The sequence below is a fragment of the Hirundo rustica genome, chromosome 7 (assembly GCF_015227805.2).
Source record: "Hirundo rustica isolate bHirRus1 chromosome 7, bHirRus1.pri.v3, whole genome shotgun sequence".
Taxonomy (NCBI): Eukaryota; Metazoa; Chordata; class Aves; order Passeriformes; family Hirundinidae; genus Hirundo; species Hirundo rustica.
Genome location: NC_053456.1, coordinates 26848801 through 26875293, shown reverse-complemented (window position 1 = coordinate 26875293; position 26493 = coordinate 26848801). Strand labels below are relative to the sequence as shown.

Sequence of the window (26493 nt, the reverse complement as noted above, 5' to 3'; positions counted from 1 at the left end):
CACCTAAATATTGTCTAAATCAATTTATTGGCTTCTAAAGCCACCACTTCTGCAGATACCAACTCACTTCACTAAGCTTGTGTTCAGTATAATAATCACTATAAATTTTAGCCACAAAAAGGCCTGGATTTAGGTTTGTTATAGAAGACTGTAACAGAGAAGACATCTGGAACAAACCACAGAAGATCAGCAAAATACTGAAAAATGGCATGTTATACATGTTTATTATCAAATTTACATTCCACTATGAAACAACAGTAAGTGCAAAAAGCAGATGGAAAAACTACCATGAAAATCCCATACTGTTCAAAGACTGTGTGTAATCCCCTCATGTAACAGCCAAATGAAGCCCAAACACAATTACTCTCCTTCCCTTGCTGTTGCTATTCAATTGCAGTAGATGTTTAACTTTGATCACCAGGCATTTTGAGCATGCAGGTATCACTGAGTTTATCAAAAAGTAACAGTGAAACTAGAAGGCTTTAAGTTTGTGCTTTTAAGACAACTGGAATAAGGGAAATACAAGAATTCCATTCTGTCTCTTGTAACTTGCACAAACATGGGTAAGTCCTTTCTAGCATCCATGTTTGACTCAAACCTGCAAGATAACAGGACCTTGCCAAAATGTAATCCTCCCTTCTAGGTCTACCTCTACTCAGACAAAAGATCTGGTGCAGGATGTCAGCCATGCAAGTTTTTCACCTGTCACCTCTCTTACGAGAGACAACAAAAGCCAAATAATTCCTAGAATCATGGTAACTTCTAAACTGTTCTCAGAAACACGTTATTAAAAAAAAGGTTTATCTTCTAGGATTTGGCACAAAATGGTAAACTTGTAAGAAGTATCAATTTTCCCTGTTACTGCCAGCCAGGCATATATATCCAAACTGTGCATGACTGAATTAGAACAACACTGCACCACAGCATCAACCAACTGGGTAAACACATACAAACACCATGGTATAGAGATTCTTCCATTTTCTTTTTGCCTTATTGAAAGTATCTGATGATACACCTCAGCTACAGAACAAACTGACCTCTCAACACCCAGAGCATTGTTTAAACTGAGCCAGTTTCCGTTGCTGGGCTGTGGAAGAGGGAAGTGTCCCCCAAGAGAAACATGCATTTAATTTATATGCTCATAGATTAGTTTTACCTGAACCATGGTCTGCCAAAGGAATTCTGCCTTAGCTGATGTGCTACTCTGCTGATCCAATGGCTGGAGTTATCTTATGAAGCCAGTTAGAAACACAGTGTAATACCTTCAAAAATTTATCTGTAACTCAGGTATTCCTACAATAAACACATAAAATGGATGGACTTTTGACATGCTACACATTTCTCCATTGATACCAAACTGTCTAAGCTTCTGCTAACTCATTTTCCTGGAAGTTACAGATACACAGCAGACATACCCATCTCGGGCCACTGGAGACCAACATTGCACTCCCTCCTTTCACTCTTACCTTATGTAGCTAGGCAAGACACCGTGCGCAGCTAAGTACGTACAAACATAAATACTTACATGAAAAAATTAAATATTTTTCATTTAAAAAACAAAATTAACCCGTATATAGTCTTTTAAATAAAATTCACCTTTTGTAAGTGTAAGATTTTGCTTAGAGAGCAAAAGGCAACTCCAGGAGTTCCTGAATATTTCTGTGCGCTGCTGACAGACAAGCTTCTGCTAAGAATCCCTGTGCAAGTTTGAAGTGGTTACTCCTTTTCCTTTTACAACAACCACAAAAAAATCAGAGTCATCACAAGATCTACAGAACTTTAAAATCAGAAAGGCCACCTTACAGATTTCCTACAAACAAGGTTAAGAAACTCTCTTTTCCTGCCCTATTCCACTCACCCCTGCGGCAACGAGGGTGCTGATTAATTGCACCAATGCTCCACAGCACGCCCCCAGCCAGCTGCCAGCTATACCCCACTTACATGGTAACAGGCAAGGTAAACTCAACTGTTTAATCTAACTGTATGGAGACAAACCAATTTATAATGTTGATAGGTACAATGAAAATTTACATAAAGACTAAGAAGCTGTTTCTGTTCAGGTCCTAGCAAAGACAACTTTTTCTTAAGTTACACAAAACATCTGTTGTAGATTGTTCACTTACGATTAGAACCTTGGACAGGAAGGAATCAAAAAAGCAGCATGGGCAGTAATATTTTGATGATTAACAGACAGAAACCACATTTCTAAAATGAAGTTCTTTTTTGAGTTGGAAAATCTGCCTCAGCCATGTTCAGAACCACACCCCTTCATTGATCACTGGATTTCAATATTCACTAAAATGCTACAAAGAACATCAGCATTCTTCTTCCTGTTTCTATATAGAGACTGGCAAATTTTGCTCTTAATGAAATCTTTTAAACAAAATTCTGCTTAAAACGAGAAATAAATGAATGGAAGGCATCAAGTTTACTGGAGAACTCTCAAATATACAGCATGTGTACTTGGCAAGACAAGAGGCAGTTTTCTGAACTTCCAACACTTTCCTTCAAGTAAATGTTCTCCATTTAAGTATTTAAAAAGAAACCCTGAATCAAGCACCTAGGGTTTATTTCCTTTTGCTATGCTGAAATGTGCCTGAGGTATTTGTGTGTGTGCACAAAACTACCCTCATTTAAACAGATGCACACTACACTTTGGAGAGATTTCTTAGCTTGATGTTTGCACCCCAATACACACTTTGCTGCTTCTTAAGTCTTATTCATTGCACATTTCTCTGTGTGCTTTGTTCACAAGCTCTGGAAAGAAATTAACTTCTGTTAATAGCTCACTAACACAATTGCACTCTTTCAAAATATAAATCCTGTGTTTGTAAACTGAAGTATTACTTTCTTACACAGAGCTAAAGGTTCTCTCCCCCACTTCTAAAGCGAGGACTTCAAAACAGCACAGTTTCTGAAATGGAAAATAAAAAAAAAAAAAAGAAAAAAAAAAATTCCAAGTTTTCTTATTTGTTTGCTACAGGAAGGAACTTGGACTGATAATGCTGGTCAGACTGATTGTTATTTTAATATTATATTTAAATTATGTAGCCTGACTGCAAACAACTAGTAAATACTATGGGTGCATGGTAGGAAAAAAAAAAATACATACACATACAGGTTACAGGGTTAAAACACTGAAAATGTCTGCACTAATCTCCACTTCTAACTAAGTTAAGACAAGATGCTGAAGGGGGTCTTGAAATAAAGCTTTGGTTTTACCTTTCTATCTCCCACAAAAACCTTCTTCCTCAAACCCAAGCAACGTTCCTTTGCTCCTTGGTCCCAACCCTTGTCTCTCCCACATTTTTAACATGCACATGCCTTCTCCAACTCTTCTGTAACACACCTAACAATGCCTGTACTGGATGTTCGTCCCTCCAATTATTTACTGTGCTCTAAGTCAAACACCTTTCAGGCCAGTTAGTCTTCCTTCAGCATATCCATTTTTGATGACTGTGTGCAAACAGGAGCTCCCAGTGCTCCAATCATGGCTGGAAGACTCTGGTTTCTTCTCAGACCTGCCATTAAGTTGCTACCTGCATTTAAAAACCCAGCTGAGTCCTGCCTCTGCAAGCCAACCTCTGGCCCTTGATTCTTGCCGTGGTGCTGTGTTTCAGGGGGCTTGATCACCCTGGCAATGCCCAGCCTCTTCAGTCTGTCCACGAGGTTCATCTTCAGCTGCCCTGCGTCTGGGACGTTACGGGAGGCCCTCAGGCCATACATTTCCTGCAAGAACGTTTCTGCTGGTCGAGAAGCCAGGAAATTCTCAGAGTGATGCACTCGGGGCTCAAACAGCGGAGGGGAAGGACAAGGTGAATGCGAAGGAGAATTTGGTGGAGTAGAAGGAATGGGCAGAGTTTGAGGGGGTTGTAGCAAAGGCAGTTTCTCTAGCATGGGGCTGTCATAAACCTTGGCAGAGATGCCTCGTTCTTGCAAAAGTTTAGCCAGGCTGCTTGTGCTGCTGATAGTAGTTGAGTCTCTTCTGTTGGTGAGAAATTCTCCAATACTGAGTCTGTAAGGAACAGCTGGAGTGCTCACTACTGGCTTTCCAGTACTGCTGCCAGCATTCCCCAGTGAAAATGGAGCACCCATGGAGCTGGAAGAAAATAAAAATTAAACAGAGAATATACACACAGTGGACATTTTCATACCTGCTCTTCATTTGTCTTTTAGGATACAGAAGACTTGACAAAAACTTAAACTATTGCTATTAGCTGTAAAAGCTTTGGTACTCAGAATAATTGTTCTGCAAAGTACCAATGAATTTACCTTCTGTGATCACCAGTACTCTATTAGATAGAATAACCTAGTCATCCAATTAGTTAAAAAAAAAAAAACAGAATCAGAAAATAAATTATCATAGAATCTTTTCTTTCCACAATAGCTATATGATACAAGGCATCTGCTACTTAAGAATTGAAATTTCTTCAAGTTACTTTAACCTGTTTTAACTCTCTCTCTAGAGAATTCCAAGTTTCTCTTTGTAATTACAACTATTTTTATTAGTAACATCCTACATGTTGCCTAACTGCCTTAGCGTATTTTTTAAAACTGGTCCATGTATCAAAAACCAGAAAGTAACTGTTTAATCCTGTGCAGCAACATTTAGGGTGCTAGCAGTCCTCATACCTGGGAGTAACTTGAGTGACATCAGATGGGTGAAGGATCCTACAGGTAGTGAAGGTAAATGTGGAATTTGTTGAAGATAGACACTTCCCCGGATTTGAAGCTGCAGTGTGAAGAATTTACATCCATTGAGGGTAAAAATAAAGACATACAAGAATGAATCAAAAGTTTAAGACAATGTTATTATCACTACTAATTTTTTTGAGTCCTTTTTTTTTTTTTGAAGTAAAGAACAAAACCAGCAAAGACAGCATTACCACACAGTAAAACACTTTCCATAGGGAAAAGAATACTGCTAAATAGAACAGGAAGAAACACTAACCGTGCTTCTTACCAGTGAGTGGTACTGCTGCTGAAGTAATAGGTGGCAGGAAAATCCCTGCCACTGGCTTTGCCAATGCACATTTCTTTTCCTCCGGGAAGGACTGTTGTGCTTGAAATGTTATACCTCCTTCACCCTCTTCCTCATCATCTTCCTCCAGGTCAGAGATGTGGTGCACAGTATCATCAGACAGAGGGGTAAAGCCTTTAGTAACAACACCTGGTCTCGGGTCAAGAATGGTGCCTAGGTTGGGTCGAGCAAGCTGCTGCCAATGAAAAAGGGTCTGAGATCCTGGTGTGACAGAAGACAAGAGATTCAGAGAGCCATTACCTACCACTGTACTGACTTACAAGAATGCATTATGAAAACAAGTGCAGCTGGCTGGTGCACACACTGTGATCCACACACCCACTGGATGGCAATGCCAAGAAGCAGCCTAACACTTAGCATCCTCTAGGAAAGCCAAACAGAAAGCGATGCTGATGAGCTCGCTGGCATGGAGCCTACCGCATACTACTGCTTCCTGTTACTGCACATCATACCTGGCTGCACACACGATGACTTAGCTGGCAAATATAAAATCCTTTTCTGCTCATGAGAGAAGGAAGATCATCCTCTTACCTTCAATGGGTTTGACAATCTGCAACTTCTCTGGCAGGAGAACACGGAGATTACTAGAGCTGGCAGAGAGATCCGTGAATTCTGAGTTTGTACTTGGGGAAAAAGAGTTTTCTGTTGGCGTACTGCAGCCACTAGCCTCTTCTTTCTGCTCAGCCAGCAAATGCATTTTTCGGTCCCACTCCTCCTCGAAGAACTGCTTCTCGCTCAGGTAGTTCTGACGACGCAGGGAGAGCCTGTGCAGAGCTGTGACCAGGTCATTGTCTCCAGGGGTTCCCGGCTGCCCAGGACTGTGCGCGTCTCTGTGAGAAACATCAAATAGTAACAGATATTAAGCCCATTAAATTAACTATTTCTCCATTATACAGCAGAAGTCCAGTCTGAGTTTAGTTTTGAATCAGTCCTTTTCAGAAGGTAACGGGCTGTGCTTCCTACTTCAAATTCTTCTCAGAGCTGCTCCCTGGGACTATCCGCGTGTGGCTCTCCACGTGGCGCACGCCAGACTGGAAGGGCTTTGCTGTCATAACAGCACTCGAGCGATTTGATCCAGGGATTGGCAACGGGGCAGGAAAGGAAGAGGAGCGCCCACGGATGACGTTAGCGACCTTGACAGTGTCAAACACTCGTTTCTGTTGACCTCTGCACAAAAGACAAGCGAACAAACATGGTTTTCAGATGCAAAAAGGATATAAAAAGGAAAAATCTCTGAAAAACAAATTTGAAAAGTATGCAGAGACCTCACTAAAAAGATGTTCAGAAAAACATGACTGCCTAAAACACTCATGTCTTCAGAAGATGTATTCTATTAAATTTCTTTATGTGAAAGACCACTCCTTTATCTGAAAGACCTGAACTCTACTGATAACTGCTTTAGACTGTTCAGAAGTACATATTTTATTTATTTCATTTGCATGTGCTTTCAGAAACACACATTTAGTTTATTACTTCTTGCTCATAATTATGCAATCTAGGAACAGATCTTCAGGGTTTTGAAAACTGTTATATGTCTTTCAGCTATAATGTCATTTGTCCAGCAATTTTTCTATAAGCGTTAAAAGAGATAAAACTAGTCCTGTGCATTAGAAAATCTAAATCAAAAAATCTCACAAATTAAAGGATAAAATAACACCCTTTTAGCAAATCCCAGCTTCTTCACAGAATCAAGTAAAAATAGCAGGTTTCAAAATTGAAAAGATTACCAAATACTGCAAACATTTTTTTATTTAGAATGAAAACATTATAGAGGGAATATATGCATTTATGGAGTCCCAGAAATTAGTTTCACCTTAATTAATACAAGTCAATGGATAAATATCAAAATAGCGCATAGAGATCTGAAAACATACTTTTGCTTGGAGAGAACAGATTCATCACCGTGGCTCAATTCCTTCCTCATTGTCCCTTCAATTTCTGCTGCAAGGGAATCCTAGAGAAAAATGGAAACCGTGCAAGTTGACAAATTAGATTCAAGTCTTCTTTTTGACAATTTTAGCAGAAAATACCTGTAAAAATTACTTTTAACAACCTGCATTTGTTTGCCCAGTATCAGTATGCTTTGGACCGACCCTTCTGCCTCTGAAGGAAGGGCACGTGGGACAATTTCCCACCATAACTACACTCACGTGTAATCAGGATGGGTTCAGTTTTCATTAGCAACATCAGCTTTTTCTTTGCGGTTTTTATGTGCTCTGCTTTAGTTAAGCTACAGTTTTAAGAGCATTTCTAACAAGTGTACACAAGTGGTTTTGTACACACAGATCAACCAACGAAAACCTGAAGAATTCCCAGATATTTTGAGTACGTGAGATGCTGTGTTTCTTAAAGGGACACTGTTGAGTTACAAAATTCACACCAACATCAAACAAGACACTAGCACAACCGAGCATAAGCTGTAGAGCATGCCAATTCCCTTATTAAACAGAAATGGCATATAAAAAGGAAAAATAATTGCAGTGGCACAATATGTCAAGTGAACACTTAGTTTTCTAACTAATTTCCTAAACTTCTCAGAAGTGTACCAATTGAAGAATTGAAAAACCAACAGATCAGCTCCTTTGCCTACTACAAAGCAGTTGTGGCTGCAGCTCCTGCAAAGGCTGCTGTGCTCCTGGAGCTGCTCACTGCCAGGGCTGTGTGTGCCATGCTAGAGGTGCTGGTTACCACAGGAAATGCTCCACAGGACTGAGGGTGGCAGAGACAAGCGGCAGAGCTGGCTCTGCTGCGCAGCAGCTTCACTTCTTCCTGGGACTCGTGCAACATCCCCAGACACTCTGCATTCCGATCCTGCAACTCATGGAGCTGGAAGAGAAGAGACGAGAAGCCATCACATGACCTCTTCAGAGAGAAGACAGAGTGAAACTGAATGAAGTAACAGTAACAGTAACGTAGAACGGCTGATTCAACACTGTAAGATTCTTCCAGCTGCAGGGCACATGCCCACAACTGGAATGGACAACAACCAGCACAGCACCCGTAGCGAAGTTAGTGACAAAGCACAAAGATTCAAAAGAGGAAAGAGTAGGATGAAATTCAAAGGAAAACACATTGAAAAAATGCAAATACACTAACTGCAAAAGAACCAAAAAAAAGAGAAATGCCTTAAAATCTAATAAGCCACAGTACTGTTGATATAATCAGTAATATTCACAGTAAAGCACTCTTTCTCTCATAACTAAGAATAGTAAGACCTCTCTATTTGAAACACACTCCTTGCCTTTTATACTCTTGTGAAATACACAAATATTTGTGTAGGCTTAAGTAAAATAATTATTCTTTTCCTCCAATCATATGACGTAACACAATGAAAGATTAAAATCCTACATAAATATAAAACAGTAGTTCCCACCCTCTGTTTTCTTTCTCCTGTATCCTATCCCAAACATTTATCTAAATGTATGTTATAGAAGTCTTAAGTACCTCTGCTGTCAGTTGTCTCTGAGCATCTTTGGAGGCTTGTAAGTGAAGTTTCAGCTCCTCCTTCTCAATCACGTTCTGAAAGCACAAAAAGGTGCTCATCATTTTCTCAGCTGATTTCCCCAAGAGAATGATCCTCTCTGCCAGACTTTCCTGGACCAGGCACTCTCTTGCAGTGCAACCCCATGGCTTGCCAAGTCAATTTCTGCCTGCCTGGCAAAACTGGCATGCACATGCTGCACAGACACCTGTGTGCACATGGGCACTTTCTCAGCATTCCCTTACTTCTTTGAGTTTATGCTGAAGATCAACAATCTGGGACAAAAGGGATGAGATCTCCTCCTGGTAGCGAATCACCTCCTCGCTCTTCTCTGACAACTCCTCTGTTATCCTGGAAATCTGAGCATTTGTTTGCCCTGCAAAACACAAAAGGAACTTAGTCAAGACCTTCTCCCACAAAAAAAATCAAAAAACAAACCCCAAACCAGACCTAAACCCCAGAAAGGATGAGTGAAAGTCAACAACAACCCCCAAAATCACCAATACTCTTAGGAAATCAATTCATAATACATAGAAGTAGGTGCCTTAGAACACCCGTAAGAAAAGGACTATCAGTGGGGAGGAGGAGAAAAAAGAGTTAATTTCAAATGGAGGTAAAACATATTAAGAACTAAGCATGCAGAATCTGAAATACACATGACCAGAATGTGAAATGTGCACAATAAAACAATTTCAAATGACGTAAGGACTCATGACCAAGGCTAGACTTGGAATATGCTGGAAAAGTCTGGTTCTGAATTAATCTTGTTATGAACTACCATTGTAAGCAAAGGCATTTTGTTGAACCTTGTCAGCTGTAACATACACTCTTGATCCTGGTCACTATCTATTCCCCAAACATCCACTGAATACAATTTTCTTTTAGCAAGGAACTTGCTCACTAACTTCACAAGTGAGATGACAAAGCAACGCCAAGAGCTGAAATATTTTTATGCTCTTAGCCTTGTTTGTACACTTGCCCTGAAAGCATTGCAGAGTCATAAGAATAAGTCTGATCAGTCTTGCATCAAGGTCACACTACGACTTTAGTGCCTGTTGTACCTCACACATTTAATGCAGAACGAGGCCTTGCTTATGGGCCTGTGGGCATTTAAGCTCAGTCAGATACTTTTTTCCTGAAAATGTCGATTTTAAAGCTGTAGGCAACGCAACTTTAGAAGATTCTTTCTGTGAGTCTGTTACCTAGCATATGCCTACTCATGCTATAGAATTGAATAAAAAAGGGAACCCACAGACATTTTCACTATAGGAAAATAGGACAGCAAATTTCAACTAACTCCTATTTGCAAAAGATGCATATTTTCTCAGCGGACTCAGAGTAAATTAACCAACTAAGTATCAATTCATGGTATTTTATGGCTATCTGTAACAAGAAAAATAAAGCAGCAAACCAGTCTTCTTTATGGTGGTTGTATAGAAAAAAATAATATTAAATATAATTCAAGGTTATTATTCACCAAGGAAGTAGTACACATCAAATAACTACAGGAAAAAAAAAGGTATTGTTCTTTATTGTTTCAGAATACTTAGCATGCATTTATGTAAGAATAGCGGCAATTCTTTGCAAATAAGCAGTCCCCAAAGTAAATACAAAGAACTGCTCTAGACAAATTAAGCCACTTGCTAATTTAAATGCTTTGGTTTATAACATATATTTTAAGCTAATGTGTTTGTAGTTTTACAAGTCTATACACTGACCCATTTCAGTGTCAAGTGTACTGAATATACAGGAAGAGTATTTTGTTTATTTTCTAGTGTCTGTAGGCTTCAGTTTAGTTGGACATTACCTTTTGTGTTAATTTTCCCCTTCTAAACGTGACACACACAGCTGAATTTGAATGCCAGAATGAAACTTGATGAAATACAGAAACAACCTTGCACTTGGGCAAAGGGCAAGACTTCAATGATTTGCATAAATTACTGAAGCTCATTTTTGGATTCAGGGTTAACTAAGAAAGAGTAGGCACTAAGTATTTCACCTACCATCCTGCCAGTGCAAAATACAGCCTGGATACTCACGGAGTTCTTTGACACAGTCATTGACCAGCTGCTGTTCCTTCTCTTCGTACGTAATGGTTTCTGACTTCAGATGGCAAGCCTTTGAGAAAATTATTTGTTCATCAATAACAATTTCAGTTCATCTATAACGTGATCAATTTTTACTTCTAAAATTCTTGCAACTGAAGAATCTCTCCTCTCTCTTTAAAAATTCTATGCAACTGTGTTTTCCACCTGTTTCCCAGAATTTTACAGGTGTTTTTGAGTGAAAGACAGACAGACACATGAACAAAGCCTGATCTCTTGGCTGTAATAAAAAATTGTTGCAAAAAGACGTAATTTGGTAGAGAAAGTGAACCAAGACAGAAATCAGAAATAAGCATTTTATTTGCTTCAAAAAACTTAAGGTAAAAAAAAAATCTTGAAAAGTGACTGATGTTAGTCAACTCTCTAATGGCACTGAAAAGCTCTTGGTGGAACAGCTTTTCTCCATATTCCCAACTTGTCTATTTAGACAGAATTTTCTGGGCCAGAGACTGAGGATCACAACATATCTAAACAATATGAAGCACTCTAGATTCCCACTTCTCTTTTGATTGTGAGGATGGTAATATTAAATTTAGCACACACACGTCTTCTATACTCAGAACTGTTTGCCAGTAAGGGACTACACTGTAAAACTCAGCAAATGGATTTAAAGATGATCCCAGCAAACAATACATTTACACAAGTGCAGGCAAATACACTTCTTTATATAGTGCTGTCACATGAAAAGAAATAAAAAAGCAAACAGAGGCTCACTGTAATGGAGACTATTTCAAGTCACTAAAGTTATGTTCTATCACAGAATGATTAAGCTCTGGCTGGTCTGCAAACTTGTGCAACCATATACAGGCTCAGGAGCAAAAATAAAGGCAATCCAATCTTCTCTTTCTTGTCCTACAGCATTAAAGACCTAGGGAGTTTTAGGAAGAATGTGCATTTCAGGCTGAGTATTTTGGAGACAAAACAAGGGCAGAAGTGTATTTTGTTGACATTGAAGTCAACAAACAATGAAACAACCTAGTCTGGCGCTGGTATAACAAGCTTTTATTGGGAAAGGCTCACATAAAATAAATCTAAACACCACACACACAAACAAAATAAACAACCCTCACCTTTTCTTACAAACAACACCCCCTTTTCTTAAAGGCAACAAAAGAACTCAATTTTAAACAATGTCTTATTTTACAAGTTCCACTCTTCACTACCAAAGAAAAGACACTGCCTCCATAGATTCCAGTTCTTGGAACCTTTGCTGTTGGTTCCATTCTATAGCGATTTTTTTGTCTGGCCATTTAGTATCTATCCTTCTGATGGCACATCTAGTGCCTGTATTCAAGCTCTACACAAACAAGAGACCTGTTAAAATAGAGAACTAATCACATAGTTACAACTAAGTATGTCTTTAATAGAATTGAAATGGAAGCTTATTAACCCTTAAATATCTTCTAACAAAAACAATGGCAACAGAATGGAATTCCCCAAATAATTCTGCTCATTGCAGTCAGATTTACATCAAAACAAACTGCATGAGCTTGATGTGTCCAAGTACTTCGGCTTATGTATATTCCTATGCTTTTTCACGTATCACAACTGCACTGAGAACAGACTGCTAGAGAACTCTGGAGACAACGAGGAATGAAGGAAACAGAAGGATGTGGGCATGGAGGGAAAGTGCTCGGGGACGATTTGCCTACAGCGACACAGAACAGCCATGTGCCTCAAGAGAACCCCTGCTGCTGGATTTTGAACGCCCGCTTCCCCTCACCCCCAGCACGCAGAGCACACGCCGTCAGCGGGAGGTACCTTGGATCTCAGGGCCAGGTTCTCCTCCTCCAGCTCTCGGAGTTTGTCCTGCAGGACATCCAGCTGCAACGGATCGTGGGAGACCGTGAAAGACTCGTTGAAACGCAGCGGTGTGGAGCAGCTGGAATCCGTCTCGCTCTCCTCAGAAGCGATGGAAACAATACGCAGCAGGTCATCCTTCTTTGACAGCTCATGCTGCAGCTGGTTAACCTGGGACAAGCGAAAACCACCACCACATGAAACACACTTTACGTATACAACAGCGAACTGGACTATTTATGCAGCCTCTAGAACTGCTCCTGAACAGCTCACACCTCCGTTTATTTCACAGGAAGTTCGCAAAATCGTAATTTTACACTGCAAGGGAGACTGAAAATCCGAGACACCACAAAAATGAACAATAGAACCTACTTCTTAAATAGTTCACTGCAAAATCATTTTCCAGCTGCTTTGATACATTATTTCATTTTAACATGCTAGCTATCATTTTGATTATGGCCATTACTTTGAATTGTTGAGTTTCTGGAGAAAAGGACTGAGAAACAACATGTACAGAGTGGTACCCTCCAGTCTGCACATTAAATGACCAGTAAGACAATTAAAAACAAAAGAAGAGATAGATCACATTTAGATAAAATCTATTTTGCGTATCTACATTTTTATATGAGTACCTAAGTTTAAGCTGTCTTACATCCTTATTACCAGCATACTGTTTTATACAAGCAGATGAATCCACTGCCCTGTAGCTTACACTACATCTGTTGACCACACAGTTGTTTGTCAACTACTTAATTCTTTTTTTAAGAAAGAAGAACAAAGAAAAGTTTAGATCAAGAACTTGTGCTTACAGGAAGAGATGGAGAGAAGATCCTGATTAGAATTCACTTTTCATTACATTTTATTTATTCATTTGTTCACTCTTAGTGGAAGCACCCCATTAACCAGCTCACTTTCTGTTTCCTCACCTGTGGAAGTTACGTAGCAGCTCATGTCAGATACCAGTCTCTTATTCTGACTTATATTAGACTGCTTTTAGTTTAACAGTGAGAAATCAGACTGATGGCCTGATACACCCTAATGATATCTAACACTCTCATAATTTCTCAGTAATTACAATATGTTGTCTTCTATCTCAATTCCTGGACTGCAAAAAATGACTGAACAATGATTAGGAGACTGACATCTAAGCACACTTCTGTAGTCCAGGTGCACCAATCACCCCCTTTCACTATGAAATTATATACTTCTATTAATCCTCTTACCACCATCATAAATGGGAAAAAAAAAAAAAAGAGAGAAAAAACCTAAATAAAGGAAAAAGAAAAGTGACCACTTACTCTGTCTAGAGTTTGTCCTAACTGTTCTTCCAGTGCTTCATTCTGTTCCATCAACAGATGGTTTCGCTTAAGGAGGGCTTGTCCAATTCGTGCTGCCAGCTCCAGGTCCCGATCTTTCTGTTCACAAAATGAGAAAAAACGTTTCCTTTTGATCATGTAAGGTTTAAATTCAGAGTAGCTTTAGATTCTCTTAGATATTGCTCAATGCATCACCACTCTGCGATTCCCCCTCATTCTCAAATGGATCAACACTGTTAGAAAATTATTAAGGCTTCATCACTTGGATCCAGAACACAAAACTGTGGTTTTTGATACAGCATATTCTCTTCCACAGCCATTTGCAGTAACAGGAGGGGTAAGCACCAAACCTGGGGACAGTTTTGGGGTTTGTTCTGAGTGCAAAGATTATGTGGGCTCTGTTGAATCACACACACACACACAAAAATCACATTTACTTAGGCCTGTGGCCTTCCCAGTGACACTTTCTCCAGAACAGAATGCTCAGCTTAAACAGTGGTAAAAGGGTAGAAGCAGAGGAGCAACAGGAAATCAGAAGAAAGCTGTTACTTTCTTATATTCACTGGCTTCATGGGTGCCCATAGTTTTGTTAAATTTTGTTTCTGAGGTGGTGCAAGCAAATGGGCAGCTTCTCATGACCCATGTGTTTGATAAGTAGCTCTTAAAGAGACTCAAAATGGTCAGCAGCTGAATAAAACCCTCCCTCAAATACATTCCCTGTGACAGAGACAAGCATACCTCAGCTAAAAGACGTTTCACCATGTCAGCTTCACCGTAGTCTTTCTGCTCCACACTATCTGTGCCAAGAACTGAAGAGACACAAACATGTTTATTTTACTGAAGGAATGACAGGAAGATTGTGGGAAGTGGGAGAGCTGAACTAGGAGGATGTCGTTTATATACAAATACAGTACTTGGTTGATGAAGCCAGCAGAGGCTATGAAAATGCCTCTTCACCTTCAGAAATGTGAAATAATACTCATCTGGGAGACTGTTAAATGAGGTATTGAACATTTGCGCCTTTCAGCAATGTTAACTAAGACTTCAGGCACTCAGACATCCTACAAATTTAGAAAAAAGAGAAAAAATTCCTAAGAGCAACTTTTTGAATACAGCTAAGCAATTGAATCCTCCAGGCTGCTGGGGAGAGGAGGAAGAGTATATTGGAGCATATCCAAATACAGCTGAACACATGCTTTAGCCCTGAAACAGAATTCCCACTAGGCTGTGTGACAGCTATATGCAGTAAATATGGAGACCCCTGAGACTAGTCATGGAAATGTATTTATTAAGGGCTTGATCATCCTGGAAACAATTAAGAAGAAATGAGATCATACAGGTCTGTGTCTAAAGTAGCAGTAAATGCTATCTTAGTAATCAAGTGATTACTAAGTCAAGTTATCCAATGTTTGAAGAGTTTGTAATACTATTAAAAAATGAGAAACAGTAGGATTGGATAAACAGGACTGAGTGAGGAATAAGCGAAGCATGAAGAATTTATGGCACCTCTGAACAAAACACAGTGCTAAAACTGCAAAGCATTGGTCTGGTCTAGTTCATGTCCTGATAAAAAGAAGACTGTAGTAACAAAGGCATCTTAATTACCTTGTGAAAATTTGTGAGATCCATCCAAGGAGGAGGAAGGAAGTTCAATAAGAGCTAGAGTGACAGATAATTAAAGATATGGAGAGGAAAAAGGGAACAAAGAGGAGAAAGAATTAAAATATAAGGAAATAGGTGATTTTCTGCCATGCATCTACCACAATCAAAAAATAAATGCATGTGCAAACATAAGTTTTTTCACTATTAATACTTTCTTTGGCCTTTTAGAGAATCATTTAAGCATAATTTCTTTCAGAAGCAGAATTATACATCTCTCTATGAGGTGATGAATATTTGTGCTAAACTCAGTAATAGCAATTTGCTATTTTTGCTTTATGAAGTCAGGATTACTGAAGTGAAGAAGGCAGCAATACAGATTTAAAAATTACAGAAGTATCTGCTTCAGCTGAAGGGTTTAAGTTAACCTGTTTTGAAACTAATTCCATCATCACTGAACTGCAAAATGAGATTACTATGGATTTGATCTCAAGATTTCCTTCATTCTTTTACCTTGTTTAAATCTCATTCTTACTCTGAATACACAGTGGTATTGATTATCAGTTCTTTTCTGTGTTTGTTGAGGACTGCAGACTTAGTTATGAGATAGTAAAGTGCCAAGCTAAAGTGTGCACTAACTTTATTTACATATGTTATATAAGCTGCCTATACCCTTTACATACATAACGCCCACAATTAACCTTTTAAAGCACAACGCTACAGCTATGCTAAGATCAAAACCAAGTTGCCTCTTAGTACCAAAAGAAACTTTTTTGTAATCTTGAAAGACAGGAGAACAGGAAGAACAACACAGAAGGAGAAATTCTACTGTTTCTCTACAAGCTTAAACGAAAAATAGTAACAAAGTAACAAACCAAATGCTTTTCATCAAGTAGATCAGTAGGCATAAAACCCCAACACATGCTGTTTAAGCATGCAGGAGCTTTGAATTTATAGCACTTACTAATTGTATTCCTGAGCAGGGAAAAACCAAAAACTCTCCACTAAATTTAAAGTACATGTCTATCAGCAGCATAAAATGCAGTTGGAGGACAGTTTTACTGTACTACTTGGTTGCTTGATACTGCCTGCTGAAAGGGAACTCCAAACTCATCTAACTCATTAGTATTTGGAAAAGTCACTGCACATACATAATTAAATTACAGCCATTACAGGCAGAATATTATAGCCAGCTCTCCTGTGGTAACTGTTCCTAGCAGGTGACTTCAAGTTAGAAGTTTCTATCCAGTCCCTTTAATAAAAGTTTACACTAATTCCATACAAGGTTACTCAGGTAGGTAAAGTTCCTAAAATCAAGAGCAAATATCTTTAGTCAGATAACTAAAATCACAGAACCAACAGCTTTGAAACTTAGCTCTATATAAATTTCAGTATTTCCTCTCAGTACAGGATCAGAACTACATAGAGATTACTAGAATTCTCTCTTGGGAACATATGCACGTGCAATACTCACCTTGCCAAGTGAAAGTTGCAAGCAACTCTTCATTTTGGTTAAAATTCTTGTAATGTTGTGCCATGACCCTTTATTCACACATACAAAGTAGTTCCAAAGAGAGATCTTTTGTAATTCAGGATTTCTTGTGCTAGCACGGTTGAAGCAGAAAATATTCTTCCACCTTACTGAGAACACTGCCAGTGTGAACCCAACAGGTTATGGGACAGACCTTCTTATAGGCAGCAGCAGCCATAAAAAGAGGAGGAGCTCAAGTGCAATAACTGCCGTGTTGTTTTGGGGCGTTTTTCTCAACTACAAAATCACTCAAACCATATATTTCGCATTCTGTCTTGGAAAAAGTTATAAAAAAGTTTCCATACGTATACAGGGGGAGGAAGATACACAGCTAAATGTCATGCTTCATGTCACATTCACTGCCAATTCCAGGCACCAAGGAAAGATTAAAATTTCACCTAACAAGTTATTCAACAATAATTATAACTAGAATTTGATTTATATCTGTATTTGTCTGGGACCTTCCCAGAATGTCCCTGTAGGTTACTAGTCTCAAAAAAGCTACTACAATTCCAAGTGTAACCAACGTCTGGACAATTTCTAGGAGAAACATAAGCCATCATATTTAGCTTGAGTTTTTATGACTCAGCAGTTACAAAAGTGTTCTTAAATGATACAAGGATTAGTTTTATATGTTATGTTTAACAGCTATCTTTTAATTCTATTTCAGTCACTGTTACAAGAAGACATTTATATCTTAAAGAACTGCCTTAAAAACTCCCACAAGCAATTTACTGTTTTCACAGGACATCTTCTCTATTTGAAAACAACTCCCCTCTAGGAGAATTATGAAGACAGTCCTTTCTGCAGTACCTTGATAGCCAAATAATAAACAACAGGCTTCATGAAAACTTTGCTGATAAAACCCCTCCTCTCTCCCTGCAGGCTGAAAATGCAAGCTCACACTGACTGAAGGTCCTTCGGAGCCCTGTGTTTCGTCACACAGGCGAGGTGCTGAGCACGAAGCTTCAGCAGAGCCGCCTTTCATGTCAGCCTCCATCCAGCACGGACAGACTCTGATCCCACCTCTTTATAATTAAAACTTAGAGGCAAGTACACACCCCATCAACTACACAACTGCTTCCAGTGAACAACTAAAACATTCATTCGACTATAAAGTCACCTATGCTTGCGATATTATTATCAGAAACAGACTGAGCAATAAACATTAAGTGGCTTTCCAATACTTTCCACAGTTCAAAGAGTTCAAAGCCTGCAAGATCAGCTTATACCAAGATCACTCTGAATTGTTGAGTACTGTGTTCTTGGGAGGTATTGTTTTAGTCCTTCTTACTCCTTTGCGGTACACCCTTGGGAAGCTTAAACTACAAAGAACAATGACAAAACCTCCCTTTTAGAGGTGGCACGTATAAGGAAGAGGTAATCATTACAGATTGTATATAAATAATAAGTTCACTCTTCTATGTGGTTTGTTCCAACAGTTCCAATATATGGAGGAAACAGGACTTCCCCATTTCTCTGAAGAGATTACAATGCATTCTCCTCACATGAAAACATTTAGAAACTACAAGCTAATAAGTGTTCAGTTCTTTCAGCAACTTTCTATACATATACTTTTCAACATATTAAAGGTTTCCTCATGTGATTGAAGCTGTCCATTTTCTTCTTTACCATTTGACAGGTTTAGGAAGAAGTTACTTAGTATTTTCAGAACTGGAAGGCAGTGATCAACATTGGTCTAGTACCCACCTATCTGCCATTCATTCCTTTCCTGTCTCCAGAAGAAACCACTGACAGCACTTCATAAACGTTGCTGATATAAAACATCAGGGGAACATCACCAAATCAACCACAGCCCTGTTAACATTCCTGAAAACAGAGCTGCTGCATACTCATCCCTCTTGTATTATATCTCTTCCAGAACAATTCTAGGTTCCTGCCTCTTTTTCACTATCACATGTTCCCATTCTCATTTCAGTGTGTAATCTGATGATCAGGCAGTCATGGGACACCCTAAGTCAGCCATCAGAATGGCAGTCCTGAACTACAAGCACTTCCCCTGAACTCAGCCTTTTCTTCCACCTGTCCAAAGTGCTCCAGATCTGATAATTTCCTAATATTAACTGTGTATCCAAATTTTTATCTTTACTATTTGGGGAAAGAAATACCGACTCACTCATGTAACGGAAGGAGTCCTCCTCACGAGCTGGAGAAGCGATCTCTGGCAGCCGGCCATGGCAAGCCGTGGGCTGAATCCAGTCTGGATTTTCATACAGGTACAGAGAGTCCACTCGTAACTTGTAATCTGGCAACTGTTCTTCCAGCATGCTCACCAACTCCACCTCAGGAATGTCCTCATTGGAGCAGCCATCTGAAAGAGTAAATGCCAGTAACAGTGCATTGTTAAATGTATGTAAAATCGAAGAGTGTTGCTACAGTACTATACATTTTATGTACTATAAAATACTTCACAAATCTTTGGTAGATTTGGAAATAATTTTTCTGCACCAGACAAAATACCAGAGTACTTATGAATCAATACTTGATTTATACTGCAATACTTGTAAAGTTCCTCACCCCCAGCTGACCTCAAAACTTCCTGAAAAGATAGTATACTGTGTCCCTCCAACTTCCTGAGTATAATGTATGTAATGAGTTTCAATTTCTAGCTTTTCCTCTTCGTTGAGATAAAACAAAAACCTACATTTTACCAGCTATTGATTTCCTAAAGTCTCATTGACTTTTCACAGTTGTTACACTTCCCTTTTCTGAAGGATTTTCACATTTTTCTTGTTCTTCTGTTTCATGCATTGGCTTGATAATGAACATAGATGTAAACAATCATAAAATCAACTGAATACTGCTTTGAAATCAGGGAACAAGTATAAAATTCCACTATCATCCTTATGGAATCACACTCTGAGAAACATGATACTAAAACCCCTGCAATCAAAGCTCTTTCTATGTCATGGGGTGTTGTGTGTGTCCCTTAATCTCTTCACAATTATTAAAAAAAACCCCAAAACATTAATACTAAATTGGTAAAATATCAACGGTATGCAATGATTATCTTCGCAAGATTTCCACTCAGGATGAATACTGTCTGCAGTATCTTTCAATGGAAAAAACCAGCAATGTTGAGTATTGACAGTGAGAATTTTCCAAACATTATTTTACAGTGCACACTGACTTTACAAGTGAGTCCAACGGACTCACTGTTTTCGTTCCTCTGCAATATCACATAAGCAGTACAAAGATTGTGAAACGTAAGGCTGTCTTCAGGTTGGTGCTTTATGATACATTGGACACATTCAAGATTTGTAATAGTAATTCTTCTACTTACCAGGGACGCTCTCCAAGCCCCTGGGATCAAAACTCATGAGTTCTTCCTTCACAGTTCACTTCCTTGGAAAGAGCATTCTGTAATCAAGCTGTGCACTATTCCTTTACTGCTTTGGTAAAAAGATGGCTTTGGTTTAGAGACAGAGTAAGTGAGAGCCATCAAGTCACAGAGACTCACAAATCTGGCACCAACTCACTTCTGCAGGCTGGTTCACACTCCAGATCTACTGCCATCTTAGGACATGCCTGTGTCATCTGGGCTACTACTGATCAGTACAAGTATTTCATGTAAGCTTCACCAGCTTCTCAGCTCATCCATCACCTAAAAATAAAACAAAAAGAATGCCTAAGTTTAACAGATTTCACTCTTCCAAGGGAAGCAGGTAAACTGGTATGAATTTGTCTCTTTCAGTCTGAATTTCTCCTCTGTACTATAATTAATTATTAAACAAAAAGGCAAACAAGCATTTTATTTCCAGTTTACACAGTACTGTAAAAGGTAGCATTAAAATATGTTTTCTCCTTGCAGACATGTCACCTTCGACATGGGCTTGGTCAAATATCTCTTTGTCTGTACTATTCATCTCCTTTCATATAATATTTAGAGTATTCAGGTCATTCATTGAAATGAGGCATTTCCTTTTCATGCTAACAGACAGCAGCTCCAACTACACAGAGATTTTCTTCAGGCCACTACGTTTATTTAAAGTGATGGATTCTAAAGGCAGGATTTTTAAAACATCACCCTTAACATTTCTATTTTTCAACAATTTAGTTTTATACATCTGTTTGCTTGAGTCTCTTTTCCTTTAGGAGTCTGTTAATTAAAAACTGGACCTCTCAGAAATTTATTCATGATAAAATTTGTGTTTTCTCTGCAGCAGGGACTCATATAAACTACAAAATGAAACTACTGTGACTAATTCAGATAAGCTGTCAGAAGAGTCTAATAAAGTAAAAATACACTTTTCCTTTGCCAAAACTAATTAATCACCTTCCATATAAAATAGTAGATCTAGATGACAGAAAGATATAAAACTGAAGAGAAAAAAGTCTCCTTTTCTTTCCGCTGGCATCCAGTTAATGTAAAATTCTCTTAAAATCTTCCACGAATTTAAAATTTGCTCTTAACAGTTTCCCCAAGATCTCCAATCATCAAGCACAACAATCAGAGGTTTGTTTTGCTGTCTGTAGCAACCTCTCATTTGACAAGATTAAAATGGACAGTGCAGGAGCTTTTTAAAGCAAGCCTGGAGTCTGCCAGTTTGTAGACTCGTAGACTTTGGCAGGAGATCAAAAAAGAACTTCCTTCCATTAAGGCCAGCTCATACTTGTGAGCACTATCTTTTTGTTTTGTTAATTATTTCTTTATGTATGTACTATGCTTATCAGTTGTAATATGCATATTAAACACATAATAAAAACTTGAGATTTCAGAAACATTTTCTATCTGAATGTATAGATGCTTCTAACCCTTTTTAAAAGGTTTTTTTTCTAGAGGCTGTTTTTTAAATGGATTGCTGAAAAGCATGAACTATATATACCTGCTTCTCTAAAACAACTTAATACAGCACAATAAAAGACATTTTAGAAGACTGCTGTAGACCCACACATGCAAACGACTTTATTTTGTAATAAGAAGGGTCACTATACAGCTAGACAAAGTTCAGCAGGATAGGACAGTTTCTTCACAACTCTAACTCAATCTTTTTCCTTTGAGATTTAGAAATGTAAAAATGAATGTTGCTGCTTCTCAAGATTGGTTTTAATCTCTCTTCTACTAGCAAAGCAGAAGCACTATTTGTTGCAGGTCAACCTCAGTTCAGCCAAAGAGAGGGGGAAAAAAAAAAAAAAAGGTGATTTGGCTAAATGTATTCTAGAGCACCAGGCCAACACCAAACTATTGAATTGAAAGGGCAAACTCATTTGTAAAGCCTTTGAGAAGTTTACTAGATAAGGAAACACCATAAAAGTTAGTGCTTGCATTTTCAGTGCTTCTCATAGCTTTAGTTTTCTGTACCACAGGGCACCTTCTGTAGAAATTCTAGCACTGAGCAGTTCCACCCTGAAAGTGACTCCATGACCCTTCTACACTGCAGCTATAAAACTATTTCCTAACTGCAGATTCCTCCTCCAAGTTGCAACTATAATTAAATACATTTAAATAAAACCCATAAAAATGATAATGCGGCTTTAAAATATATGACCATGCTATAAAAAGATAGACTAGAAATTAAAATTGTTAAACCGTGCAGAAAGACATGTCTAAAAGAGAAGCCAGAAAGATTTCTCAGGTATATTGATTTTAATCTTTATAAATAAAGACTATTTCCACTGTCAATTTACTATATTAATTCTACACTGATCTACATCTTATTAGCTTTGTCCCCCTACTCCCTCATAGGCCAATTTCCCATTGATGTTTGCACCTTTACTAATAGGTTAATTAAACATGGAAAATACAAGAGTAATTCAAATACTGGAGAATAACCCATATGCAGGGGTGGTGCTCTCAGAAGGCTTTTTCAAGGAACGTTCATGAGAGATAGAAATATCAGACAACGTTTTAAATACACACATACATACCTATCTCAATCTCAGTATTTCTGTACTCACTAGATTACATTTTACTCCCCAAGTGTGCCTCACATTTCAGCTATCATTTGGCTCCAAACAGCGAGCTAAAACCTGGGGTCCATATAGCACACTTCCTGTAGAAGTGGGAACCATTCCTACACCTTCTGTATCTGCCCCAGAGAATCCAAGTTGCTCTAAAGAGATTTTACAAATTTTTCCTTCAGTGAGTCAGAAGAACCTAGTGAAGATTAACTTGAAAAAGCAATACTGACTAAAGTCTTAGAGAAAGATAAAACAGTTATAAAGCATTCAAAATTGTTCCTGTGTCTTTGTAAGTACCACTTTGAGCAATTTCAGATGGATGCAGAAAGATTTGGGGCACCTCAAGATAGAATATAATTCTGAAGACGTTCTACCACTAGAGAACTCTAATTCAAATCTGAATTATGAGAAAGGTGAGGGAGTTGCTTTACAACTGGACACCATAGATAACTGTACATGTTATTTCTTTGTGCACACAAAGTTAAAAACACATGCAAAATATTGGCATCTATATTGACAATATCTAAACTTCAACATAATTAAACTGCTATTTCTGCTATTTTTCATTTGTTGAGAGCAGCTGACTCCTCACAAGTACTTGAAAAGACTAAACCAGGTTTGCTCCTCTGTACAATTCCAGGATCCAAGACATTAGGCTGCAAGTAACACAAACAAAAATTTGACAACAATGAAGATTCTAACAACAAAGGGGATTCTAACTTGGGTAAGAGAGATGACAACATCCATTTTCCAAAAGCAAGCCAAGTAAATGAGTGTATTATTCTCAGATGCCAAGTTTTACTGCCATGTAAGTATGCAATTAAAAAAGTAGTATCAAGTCATTAACACAGTACTTTTTCCACTGCTAAAACTGGAATGCTGTCAAGCCAGCTAATAGCAATCAACATATTCTGCATTTCAAGGTTAATGAAACAGTTCTATCCTTACAGCAAACACAACCACACTGAACTGCTGCCAAAACATTCCTGGGACTAGTGCTCAGAAGCACAGGCCAAATTCTTCAATACCATCCAGTAGGAGATGAAGGACACAGAATTATCAACTGAAAAACAAATTTATGTAAACACAAACTTTGCCTATCGCAATTAACATTTGCTGTGTGCCTAACACCTGTTATTTTCAGCCAATACTATCCCTACAGAAATCTATTTAGTGTGTGTTTCTCTCATATAAGGAAAAAATATCTAAAAGAATATGCCAACACAATCCTAAGAACAACTGTAATCATCATAAATAACCGTGCAACACACTCTCAATCATAAAAAAATGGTGTAAGAAGAAACTGTAAGAAAACAAACAAAATACACCCAACCCCTCCCCTACTCATCTTCTGGATTGTTTTTCTTTTGGGATGGGTGTAAGGCTTCAGAGGGGAAGGTGGAGAACACCTCTTGGAGAATGATGAATCACATGGGGACCACGAAGCTGGCCACAATATTCCCTCATCCTAGTTCATCCACAGTTATCCCAAACCAGGCTCACTAACTCTTCTTGTCTGTCATTTGTAATAGCTCATATCCTCCAAAGTGGCAACACTACCTGTTAAGTACATGTATATATGCTTTATGTACACATATACATGCATACTAGTGAATACCACAGCTTGATAGTTAAGATTTATTTAAGTCCTACACGCCTGGAGGTTGTCTGTATCATCCTTAGTACAATACAAAACCAGCAAATGCTGAATTGAAGCCTCCTTTAGTCTGAAACCATGAGTGTTACCTACATTAAAGGCACTATGTTTTATTAATTTCTATTTTTTCTATAAATCCACAATCAAAACATCACTATCTATATGCATCTTTTCTCGCAAATTTTCTTTTTTCAGAAGAAATTATGTGTATACTTAGTAATGTTATGATCTCAAAGGAATCAAGAACTATAATGAATTGCCTATTTGTTAGTTAAGAGTATAAAACACAGTAAATGCTCTTGAGGCATTCTGCTAATGCCTCATTCTGCTAAATTCTCCGCTAATATTTCATTACAAAGGTTGTAATCAGCTTCTTTTAAAACTCAAGCTTGTTTTTTATAAAGTATACTTGAAGAGAACTTGAATAACATTTAACTGAAATCACTAACACTTTCAGTTGATGCGTGGCTGGTCACCCAAAAAATTAGTTTCAGTTCCTTGACCTATATCCCAGCCAGTGTTCAGCATTTTAAGTTATAACTCTGTATTAGAATTAACCAAACTGATCTATATGACTCAGTCACCAGAATATCACTAGCAATCAAACCAGAAAAAAAGGATGTCTTCTTTTTTGTAGCCATCTCTGTGAAAATGCTCTATTTGTGCCTTCTTGGAAAACTAATCAACATATCACAATTATCATTCCTGAAAGGCAGCACTTCCACTGCACAGTATTAATTCCGGAAGCCCACTATTAGAAGCAAACCGCCATCAGGAAAGTCTGTGGTTTTCCAATGCTCTTCAAACTATATTTTCAGATACTCATAATAGAAAATTGATAAACAGATACAGCTCCAATAATCACACTGCCACTACAGAGTAGAAAAAAATCAGGTATTGGAAAATATCTTTTTTTTTCAATTTAGCTTCAGTGTCAGTAGTGTAATTAAAAAGAAGTTCTGCCCATTTTTACTAAGAACTACATCTTTTGAAAGAAAACAAGTATCTGAAAACAAACCTAAAACTGTCACTTTCTAATACTGCTTTAAGATACTTATAAGTATATGAAATATCAGCATCACTGTCATAATCAGTCAACAGTAACTGTGAAACATAACCAAGAAATAGGCACCTATGCAACAGCTGAAGATTTAATTAAAGATGAAAATACGAGCATGCCACTCCACGTACATTTCTCCACTAGCATGGTCGACAGAGTAAATGACATTTACTGACACATATTCGTACTCCAGTTTAATCAGCTGATAAAAATGTAATAATGTGATTAAGAAGTTGCTAAAAGCCAACATTTCCTTGCCTTCCACACACAAGGAGTACAACTAAGATGTCACCGAGGGCTGCCTCGTGTTCGCGGTGACATGACCCTCCAGGGAGCCCGCTCGCTGACGGGCGCCCCGGGCCGCTGAAGGTCACCCCGGGCACCGCCTGCGGGCGCCGCCACCCCCGCAGCCCCCGCTGACAACACTGAAGACGGAGCTCAACACAGCGCTACGTTACATTAGAGCATCACCACCGCCAACAGAGTCCTGTCAGCTGCCAAACCGGACAGGCGCCGGAATTCCTTCTCCGCCCGGGACCCCGCGGCCAGCCCCTCCACGCTCGGGCCCCGCGCTCCGACCCCAACCAGCCGCAGGGAAGCCGCCGCACGCCGGGCGCGGCCCGCCGTACCTTCCGCCCGGGCGGTGCCGCGGCCCGGCGGGGAACGGCCCCAGGGGCGAGAGGCGGGAGGGTTAACCCCTGCAGGGGTGTGAGGCACGGAACGCGCCGCTCGCCCGTGAGGCGGCACAGCAGCGCCGGGCCGGTGCCGAGCGCTCGCTTACCCGCCCCACGCTGCTCTCCCTCCGGCGCCGCTCCTTCCCGCCGCAGCCCCGCATGCAACACAGCGGCGACTGAGGAAGGGCCCCGATGGCTTCCGCTCGGCTCCCGCCCAGAACTACAGCCCCCGGCGGGCCGCCGCCAGTGACGAGCCCCACAATGCGCCGGGCCGCGTGGTGCGGGCGGCCCCCGCCGCTGAGCTCGG

At 39.2% G+C, this 26493-nt stretch overlaps 1 protein-coding gene across 4 annotated transcripts; it reads right to left on the bottom strand.

The window, feature by feature from the left end:
- Window positions 1–195: 195 nt before the first annotated feature.
- TRAK2 (trafficking kinesin protein 2) lies at window positions 196–26463 on the bottom strand. 4 transcript variants are annotated; one of them, XM_040069349.2, is made up of 17 exons: window positions 26294–26463; window positions 20374–20498; window positions 20178–20283; window positions 19011–19205; window positions 14482–14552; window positions 13726–13842; window positions 12389–12598; window positions 10562–10640; window positions 8768–8898; window positions 8486–8560; window positions 7730–7867; window positions 6916–6995; window positions 6005–6208; window positions 5573–5871; window positions 4964–5242; window positions 4633–4732; window positions 196–4099 (listed from the first exon to the last, which is right to left on the bottom strand). In XM_040069349.2, exons 3-17 carry the CDS (start codon window positions 20212–20214, stop codon window positions 3424–3426), a joined length of 2691 nt encoding a protein of 896 aa, XP_039925283.1. In that variant the 5' UTR covers window positions 20215–20283; window positions 20374–20498; window positions 26294–26463; the 3' UTR covers window positions 196–3423. The 4 variants fall into 4 exon arrangements, with proteins under 4 accessions (XP_039925283.1, XP_039925280.1, XP_039925281.1 ...); XM_040069346.2 differs by adding an exon at window positions 15349–15402 and having other exon boundaries at window positions 4952–5242; window positions 20178–20498; window positions 26294–26450; XM_040069347.2 differs by having other exon boundaries at window positions 4952–5242; window positions 20178–20498; window positions 26294–26450.
- Between the last annotated feature and the right edge of the window lie 30 nt (window positions 26464–26493).